Source organism: Eulemur rufifrons, chromosome 24, assembly GCF_041146395.1.
Source record: "Eulemur rufifrons isolate Redbay chromosome 24, OSU_ERuf_1, whole genome shotgun sequence".
NCBI classification, from domain to species: Eukaryota; Metazoa; Chordata; class Mammalia; order Primates; family Lemuridae; genus Eulemur; species Eulemur rufifrons.
In genome coordinates this window covers 16,970,483-16,980,429 of record NC_091006.1, presented here as the reverse complement: position 1 = coordinate 16,980,429, position 9,947 = coordinate 16,970,483, and the positions used below count along the sequence as shown (strand labels likewise).

The 9,947-nt window shown below is 51.4% G+C and overlaps 1 protein-coding gene across 1 annotated transcript; it reads right to left on the bottom strand.

Moving 5' to 3' along the window:
• Positions 1-3,824: 3,824 nt before the first annotated feature.
• On the bottom strand, positions 3,825-8,862 carry LOC138374354 (sialic acid-binding Ig-like lectin 8). Its single transcript, XM_069457111.1, has 7 exons — positions 8,433-8,862; positions 7,971-8,243; positions 7,703-7,750; positions 5,110-5,367; positions 4,682-4,775; positions 4,252-4,332; positions 3,825-3,883 (listed from the first exon to the last, which is right to left on the bottom strand). The coding sequence occupies exons 1-6, from the start codon at positions 8,860-8,862 to the stop codon at positions 4,260-4,262; spliced, it is 1,176 nt and encodes a 391-aa protein (XP_069313212.1). The 3' UTR covers positions 3,825-3,883; positions 4,252-4,259.
• Between the last annotated feature and the right edge of the window lie 1,085 nt (positions 8,863-9,947).

Here is a 9,947-nt window from a genome sequence, read left to right as displayed (position 1 = left end):
ATATTATGCTTTTGATTAGCATTTCCATAATGGCTAGAGCTGGTGAGCATCTTTTCAGATGCTTATTGACCATTTGTATATATTTGAAATGTCTGTTCAAGTCCTTTGCTCATGTTTATTTTTTATTTTATTTATTATTTTTTTAAGGGCTGGTCTAGCGAAGCAGTGGGAGTTTACTCATTTTTAAATAGCATTTGTTTTATGTTGTTGGGTGTCTACTATTTTTCAACAAATAAAACAGGTTTGTTTTGTTTACTTAATGTTTTGTTTTCAAACTCCTCCATATATTCTGGATACAAGTCCTTTCTCAGATATTTTCAGTATTTTCTTTTCATCTGTAACTTTTCTATTCACGCTCTTTGCAGTGTCTTTTACAAAACAGCCAGCCTCTGTCCCCCAAAACAGCTGTTACTCAGAGGTGACCCATCAGTGTCTCAGGACATGGAGGCTGAGTAGTGGCCACCCAAAGAAACCCGGGTCTTAGTTCCTAAAAGTTGTAAGTACTATCTTATAAGTAAAAGGGTCTTTGCAGATGCGATTAAGTTAGGGATTTAGACCAGTGGAGATCATCCTGGATATCTAGTTGATCTTTAAATCTAATCCCATGTGTCCTGCTAAGAGAGAAGCAAATAGAGATATTATTCCTCAAAAGGGGGTAAGCCCGTGTGACCAGTGAGGCAGAGATTGGGATGTGGCCAGAAGTCAAGCAATGCACCAGCTTTAACAATCTGGAAGAAAAAGAATAAGATTCATGGCACGGATCTCTGGAAGGAATGCAGCCTAATCAACACCTTGATTTCAGCACAGGGTAACTGGTTTCAGATTTCTAGCCTCCAGAACTGTGAGACAATAAATTTCTTTTTTTTGTTGTTGTTGTTGTTTTAAGACATCAGCTTGTGGTAATTTCTCAGTGTATATAGGAGACTAACACAAGGAGGAATTCATTGAGCTCCTCTGGGACATTGCAGGGAAGGACCTGAGAAAAGCCCTCCTTCTCCACATCCATCTCTCTGTTCCTCTTTGCAGCAAAACTCCTCATGCGCTTGTTTGTACTCACTCTTCTCACCTCCTTTTCTCTGATTCTTTTTCAAACTCGCTCCAGTCAGGTGCCACCATTTCCCAAACTTCCAGATACATGCTTTGTCAAGTATCTCACACCATATACAACAACAACTCAGAAGAGATTAAAAAATAAAACACGAGGCCGGAAATTGTAAAACTCCTAGAAGAAAACAGAGGGAATGAAGTTTCTTTACATTATCTGGGCAAAGATTTTTTGGGACATGATTCAAAAAGAACAGGCAACAAAAGCAAAAATAGAGAAATGGATTTCTATCAACTAAAAAGGTTCTGCACAGCAAAGAAAGAGAATACCTATGGAAGGGGAGAAAATATCTGCAACTATACCTCTGGTAAGGGGTTAATATCCAGAATATATAAGGGACTCAAACAACTCAATAGCAGGAAACAAATAACCCAATTAAAAAAAGAAGCAAAGAATTTGAGTAGACAGTACTCCAAAGAACACATACAAATATATAGTCAACAGACATGGAAAAACTGCTCAACATCACTGATCATTAGGAAAATGCAAATCAAAACCACAAGGACGTATCTCCTGACACCTGTTAGAATGACTGTTACCAAGAAGACAGAAGACACCACATGTTGCCAAGAGAGCACCAATAACAAATGTGTATCACTTTCTCCATCCATAGTAACCCCCTTTTCATCTCCCTCATCTGTTGTCGTCACGTCACACGAGCTGTACACTGACACATCTCCAGCCTGGATCCCTCTCCTGAGCTCCAGACATCTGTATGCAGATGTCTCCCTCCAACACCATGCACTGTCAGGTGGATTCTCAGAATTAATATCCTCTCCAAATCCCTGCTCCGCTGTGGACACAGCTCCTTCCTTGAAGGTGCTCAGGAGAAGATTCAGGCATCATCTGTGCTCTTCCTGTCCCCTCACTGACCACACCCATCAGAAAACCAGTCAGCTTGACCTTCAATACCCACCGAAATCACGTCCTCAGCCCAGTACTGCCTCCCTGGTTCAGCCACCATCCCTCCCCTTGGAGGGTCCAGTGGCGCCTTCCCAGTCTCCCTGACCAGGGCAGCTGGGGGTCCTGTCACAGTGCAAGTGCAGTTGTGTCTCTGCTGTCCCCAAAGGCTCTGGGTTCTTGCATCTCTGCACCATCCTCCCCGCTGCTCCCCGCCTCCTGCCACCCTCTGCTCTCTCAAACACGGGCCTCTGGAGCACCCATAGCACCTGGCCTGCCGCTGCCTCTGAGCACTGCACTAGTTGTTCCTCCTCTTCCCTTCTCCTGGGACCTTTTCCTTGCTCAGACTCAGGGCCCGATTCCTCATGTCTGTGCCCAAACATCATCTCCTCACACGGTCAGACACGGAACCTGTCCCCAAAATGTCACGAGCTCCTTTTCTGGTATGATTTTTCTCTAAATGCATATCACGGTCCCACATGTTCCCATTTTGTTAATTTATTTTTCCTTCTTTTTTCCTGAATGCCAATGTCTTGTTTACTTCTTTTATGGTGGTCAAATATAAGTAATGTAAAATTGGCCATTTTTAAGATTTCATAAGATACAATTCAGTGACATTAAGCACATTCTCGGTGTTGCACAACCACGACCACTATCCATTTCTTGAGCTTTCTCATCATCCCAAACCGACACTCTGCACCAGTTGCACAATCCCTGCCGGTCCCCGCCCTGTCCCCAGCCGCTGGCAACCACCGTTCTACTCTCTATCTCGATTAATTTGCCTATTCTAGGCAGGTCATATAAGCAGAATCACACGTTATTTGTCCTTTTGTGTCTGTCATATTATTTCACTTACCATATTATTTCAGAGTTCATCCCTACTGTGATGTATCAGAATTCTGTTCCTCCCTGTTTAAGGCCAGAGAATATCTGATTGGATGTGGGCACCACCTTCTGTGTCTCCATTCATCCATCAGTGGACACTTGGGCTGTTTCCACCGTTTAACTACCGTGAGTAACACTGCTGTGAACATTGGCTTAGATGTAACAGCTGAAGTCCACACTTTCAGTTCCTTTAAGAATATATCTAGGAGTGGATAGCTGGTCACTTGGTAATTCTATGTTTAACTTTTGGAGGAAATACCAAGGGGTTTTCCACAGGATTACACCATTTTACATGCAATGCAAAAGGATTTCAATTTCTCCATGACTTTGCAAACATTTATTGTATTCTTTTCTTTTTAAATAAGAGCTATCCTAATGTGTGTGCAGTAGCATCTCATTTGAATTTTGATTTGTATTTTTCAAATGACTATCACGTTGCCATCTTTCTGTGTGCTCAATTGCTTCTTGTATCTCTTCTTTGGAAGAGTGACTATGCAAAGCTTTGGATGACAGAGATTGTTGAAGTTATGTTCACTGATGCAACTCTCGCACTGTGACAGTGTTGGCACATAGTAGGTGTTCAATAATTCCTCCTGAATGAGTCTAGGAATGCCTGAAGGACCGAGTGTCCCCCTTCCACTCAAAAGCATACAAGGAACACACACAACCCTGAGTGACATTTAGGACTGAGCCTCAAGGATGAGCAGGACTCACAGGCAGAAATGGGGAGGGAAGGGTGTTTCAGGACAAGGAACTACAGGTGCAAAGTGTCAGATCACAGAGAACTTGGCCCGGTGGGTGTGGGGAGACATTGGGAGATGCAGGGAAGGGAGGGATCAGGAGGACAGTCCAGCAGGGGACAGACCCTGTGAGGCCTCCAGTCCTGGCCATGGCATTTGCACCTTGTTCCGCAGCAATGGGGGAAACACGGCTGTTCACACTACACAGGGGCTGGACGAGGATGCATCTGGAAGCACAGTCTAGAGGCCTGTGCTGGGGAGAGACGGAGGCAGGAGGTGGGGTGGACTCTGGGAGCAGGGAAGGGGTGAGGCCTCAGGAATGACCAGGGCCGGGGTGGAGAAAAGGGCACCGGGATGAGCCGTGCTCAGGAGAAGGAGGGACAAGAGTGAGTGACTCATGGATATGGGGGAGGTGGGTCAAGGTGACGAATCTCACCCTGGTTCTGCATATAGAGATTCAGCCACTGAGTCATCGGTGGGGTGGGGTTCACAGCAGGACAAGGGGGCTTGGGGGGGAGACAGGCGGCTCAGCCTTGGCCATGCTGAGCAGAGCGATTCTGGAGGCCATCACGGGGGAGGTGTCCAGTGGGATGTGGGAGGGTGAGATACCACGTCACTCACCTGAGGGATTAGCCCATGACAGTGTCTGCATCCTCTACGGCCACTGCTGCCTGAGCCGCCTTCCTTGTGGGGGACCACACTCTGAGGGAACAGACCAGGGCCTGTCAGCCGGGCCAGACCGGGGTGCAGAGGGCAGCAGCCTCACCTCCCTGTGCCCTGTCAGGGGCAGGAGGAGATTGAGGAGGAGAGAGCAGGTCTAGACACCAAGGCCTCCTGGATGACAGCAGGAACCTCCCCCCACCCCCCAGACACTCGGCCAGAGCTGGGGACAGACACCATTGGCCCTGTGGGATTTTCACCACCAGCTCAGCCTCCCGCCTTGCCCAGGCCCTTGTGCTCATTTCCGGTCCCTCCAGCACAGGGCTGTGGGGTTCAGTGTCGTGTCCCTGGCTCTCCCACTCCTCCCCTAGGTCCCTGGGACAGAGTTCACCTGAGGAAGATGAGGCAGAGGCAGAGAAGCAGCATCTTCACAGCAAATTCTATGATGGCCACCAGAATCACTTCTGCGACGGGCCACGATTTCCCTGAGCAAAAGTGAGATGAGCCAGCTTCGCCTGCTAAACCACAATCCCGTGTCCTACCTCCCTTATTTGACTTGGCTGTGGGCTCTGCAGGCCCCTGCTGTGTCCGTGAATGGGGGGCCACGTCAGCACAGGGCTCACCCAACCCCTGCCAAGCCTGACCAGCAGCAGACAGAGGGCTCTGGCCCCGTGGACACTCTGGGATCACAGCTGAGTGTGACGCTGAGCTGGGCACAGCCCTCTTCCCCCCACTGAGCCCAGGGACCTGCTTGCTCGGCCACCTGGGGGCTGCAGGTCAATGTTGCTGGGGGTCTGGTGTGCAGCCCCTGACACTCACTCTGCAGGGAGAGGCTCAGGGAGACGTGCTGGGAGCCCAGAGGGTTCTGAGCTCGGCAGGTGAATTCTCCTTCATCGCTTAGGTGCACTCGAGGCAGCTCCAGCACCCCAGGGTTCGAGGGCTGTGAGGGGTACAGCGTCAGGCTCCCCCGGGTCCAGCTCATCCTGGCAGGGGGATTGCTGTTGACAGCACAAACCAGGCGCAAGGACTGACCCTCCAGGACTGACACAGACGAGCCATTCCCCAGGGCTGTGGGTACTATAGAGAAAGAGACAGAGGGTCAGAGTGATAAAGATATTGAGAGAAAGAAGGATGTAGAAAAACACCAGGTGGAGGGACAGATTCAGACACAGAGATGGAGACTGAAAGAAACAGAGACACTGTGAGATTGACCCAGAGAGAGATTGAGCACGAGCCCCGAGCCTGGCTCAGGCCCCAGTTTCTCTGTGCAGGGCGATGTCGATTCTTCTCAGCATGGAGGGTCCTTTTCGGCTGGACTCAGGACCCAGAAGTCACAGAGGGAGGGTCTCGGGCCTCACAGGACACCCAGATATGATGTCAGTTCAGGCCCACGTTCCAGGCCCTCTTCAGTGCTCTGGCTGACAACTCAGAATCCAGGTTCGCCTGAAGAGTCTTGTTCTTTATTCACATCTTCCCGTGACAGTGGTTCACTGATTTATCATTGTGCCTCTAAGTGGGCCTCACTGCCAGAAATTCAGAGGCTGGGGCGAGGAGTAGGGACTTAGAAACTGGTGCCCCCAAGGTCACATGACATGTGGTGGAGGTGACTCAGGCTGCACTAGCCCTGGACAATGTAAATGAGAAAATATAAATGCTGTGGTCCAGGAGGGCTTCCTGGAGGAGGCACATCTGCTTTGCACGTGGAGGAGGGTGTGAAGGACAAGCAGGCGGCTAGAGGATGAGGGATGGAAGGGCATTCCAGACAGCAGTAACAGACACTGCAAAGATGACCAGGACCTGTGCCAGTTCAGGGAAATGTGAATAGACCTGCAGGGCTGGTGGGGGGTGGGGGCGGGGCGGGCCAGGGTGGGGTAGGGGCTGGAGTCCAGAGACAAGTCGCAGGAGGAAAAGCGGGGAGATTTGTTTTCATAACCTCAGAGTGGGGAATCAGAGCCCACCAAAGGCAATGATAAATGCAGCTACAAAATAAATAGGTCCCTGTACATTGTGAAAATCGTAGACATGCAAGGACAAAGCCACCCGGCATATTGGGAAACGTATTTACAATTCATCTCAGCCATAAATACTGACTTCTCAAATTCAAAAGAGCTTCCAACAATAAATAATTAAGGTTAAGTCGTTCTGGAAAGCTGAGCAAAGACTATGAACAGACAGTTCACAGAATAAAAAAAACACACGTCTTTTTGTCATAGAGAAAAGATGCACAACGTTATTCATAATAAAGGAAATGTGTATTAAAACTACATGGAGAGTCCAACTTTCACCTGCTATTGGCAGAGATCAGAAGGTTTGGACCCACACTGGGTTGGCGAGGCTGGGGAGACACTCACACATTCACTCCTTCCTGTTGGAAATCTAAACTTTTATCCTGGATGGGGAAGAACTTGGGCATATTTCTCAATATTAGACTCAGCTATTTTGCACTTAGACAATCATCCCACAGAGATACAAACCCATTTGTAAAAGGAGATACAATGGCCAGGCGCGGTGGCTCACGCCTGTAATCCTAGCACTCTGGGAAGCCAAGGCGGGTGGATCGCTTGAGGTCAGGAGTTCAAGACCAGCTCTGAGCAAGAGCGAGACCCTGTCTCTACTAAAAATAGAAACAAATTATATGGACAACTAAAAATATATATAGAAAAATTAGCCGGGCATGGTGGCGCATGCCTGTCGTCCCAGCTACTCGGGAGGCTGAGGCGGTAGGATCGCTTAAGCCCAGGAGTTTGAGGTTGCTGTGAGCTAGGCTGACGCCATGGCACTCACTCTAGCCCGGGCAACAGAGTGAGACTCTGTCTAAAAAAAAAAAAGGAGATACAAGATTATTCCTGGTAGCTTTTCTGTTGGTAGAATAAAATTAGTGCCTTGATGTTTCACTAAAATAAAGTGTGTCCGAAATCAGAGTCCACCCATGCAGCGGGACACCACACAGTCCCAGAGGAGCACGGGGACAGTCTGCACTACTGATGTCAAACCACCTCTGAGGTCCTGCAGGCGAACAGATCAAGGCTCGGAGCAGCCTGTGTGGACCCTGGTGGGTTCTGGGGAGGGGGATGGGCCTCTGAGGACAGACCCTGCTGTGCCTTTTGAATTGTCGCCCATGTGACCGTATCAGCCACCCAGAAGTATATAAACTATTGGGGAAATAAAAAGATGAGGCTGAAGGAGTGCTCAGGAGACTGATGACAAGGGGCCTGGAGGTCAGTTCTGCTGTATGAGTGTCGCCCTGTCCTTCTTCTGGCCAAGGGAGTGGGAGGCATCTGAGGGGAGGGAGGGGCCCTGAGGTCACCAGCAAGGGGGTCTCAGGTGACCAGGGTGAGTCCCGGGTGAGGAGGATGCGCCTGCCCTGACTGAAGAGGCCCTGCTCCCGCAGCCCAGGGAGGCCCCGTCCTACCTGTGCCATCTCCTCGGAGGACAGTCACGGTCAAGTTCTGAGGAGAATCTGGGGCAGACAGACATGGCAGCCCCATGTCACTGCTGAGGGCTGGGTGGACACTGGCCTCTGTCCCCAGGAACCACATCGGAGGGAAGGTGGAGCCAGCATCTTCCTGTCCCTCCCCTCCTGGATCCCAGGTCCCAGCACCCCATGTGCATCCCTGACCCCATCCCACTGCCCTGGGGACCCCCCAGCAGGGCCCCGGGCGTCCTGGCACAGCTCTCACAGGACACGTTGAGATGGATGGTCCTTGTTGTGGTCACACCGGCTCCAGGCAGGGTCACCTGGCAGGTGAGACTGGTGCCATTGTCCTGGGGCTGAGGGATGAGGGTGAGAACCGAGGTGCGGCCAACAGTGGGGCTCTGGGGGGACACAGAGGCCCCCACCCAGGAGATCCTGGGGGGCGTCCCCTGCTCACAGGCCCAGGGCACAGAGCAGGTCAGGTTCCTGGGGCGGCCAGACTCCAGGGTCCCCGGGGGGATGATGTAGGGTGTCAGGGCTGGGGAGAAGAGAGGGACACGCAGGGTCAGGAGGGAGGGTCCAAGGTACAGCCCTGAGAGGAGCTCAGGCTCTGGTCCACCTCCTCCCCTGAGCCCTACAGGGTTCACCCCTAGCCCCTCTCAGCACGGGGTCCCAGCCCAGCCCTGCCCTGTGGCTCCCACCACCTCCCCCTCTGGGCACCCCTTACCTGTCACATGCACAGAGAGTTGGTGATACGTGTAGCTCCATTTTATAGCTCCCCTCTCCAACCGAAAAAAATATGACCCATTGTCCCTCCTCCTGGCGTCTCTGATGCTCAGGGAGCAGTTGTTCCTCCCTGGATCCCCGAGGAGGTGGAATCGCCCCTGGGTCTCCTCCTGCACTTTCCTAGCTGGGTCATTTGTGGCCACTGGAGCCTCCTGGTGTGATTTGGCCCTTTCCTGGAACCAGGAGCCATGAACAGGGTCAGAGTCGTTCCAGCCATCCCGGGGGTAGGAGAAGGAGCAGGGCACATGGACACACAGGCCCTCCTGCACCGTCACCACCCTCTCCAGTTCCAGCATGAAACCTTTCCCATGCCCTCTCTGTCCCTCCACCCCCGCCCTCCCCCAGAGCAGGGCCAGCAGCACCAGCAGCATGTCGGGGGCAGGTGCCAGGGCCGCCGGGGAGAGGCTGCTCCTCAGGGTCCTTCTCTCAGGAACTGAGAGCTCAGGACTCAGAGGAGGCCCCACGGGAAGACGGGGGCGAGGTCAGATCCCTGACCCTCCTCAGAGGAGGAACTTCACACCCAGACACTGTCAGGGCCGGGGCAGCCCTTGGAGATCAACTGTCACAACCCATGTCCACTCCTGGGGACACTGGTCAGAGAGGGTGAGAGTCACCCAAGTTCCCACGCTATGAGGGGACCGACCACATCTTTTGTCTCCCTGTCAATGCCCTTCACCTCGGGGGACATTTTCTGGAAGGTGACAACGGGTCCCATCTCTCTGGACCCCTGAGTCTCTGACTGTGGATGTTTGTGGACGTCAGGGGTGGGGCTCAGGGACATGGTGATGGGGGAGACCCAGGAGGGGTGGGCAGCAGCCTCCTCCCCCCTCAGCTACCATGTGTGGGCGTCCCCTTTCTGCACATCAAGATCAGCACACCAGACCCCGGTGCTGTCCTCATGGAGTCACTGTCTGGTGGGCAGATAAGCTGTTAGGTCTTCCAGAATGAAGGCTCCCAGCGATAGGAGATACAATTCTGTGAATATTGGTGTCTTGTATGTTTCAAGACTCCATCAGTAGATGCATGCATATTTTGAATTTTTATATTTTTCTAGTAAATTAAATGTATGAACTTTATGTTTCCTTTCTTTATTTGTGCTTCGCAGTTTGCCTTGAGACTCACTCATCTGATATCAGGAAAGTGGCACCAACTTTCTTTTGTTCACTGCTTGCATGGTATATCATTTCCCATTTTCAATTTGAACCTTTCTACATCCTTAAGCTTTTATTTATGGTTCTTGTAAGTAGCGGGAAGCCATCTTTCGTTCACTTACTGTGTCATTTATTCCTCCAAACACATAGAGATGGGTCCTCTCTCTGGGGGGAAGAGAGAAGGAGGTGAATGTGACAGACCCGGCTGCTGTCCTCACTGTCCTGCAGGGAGCTGGACAGGTCCCCGGGAGGAACCTGTGATGGGGGCTGCACAGGCAGAGGCTGGCGCTGCTCCCCCCAGGCTG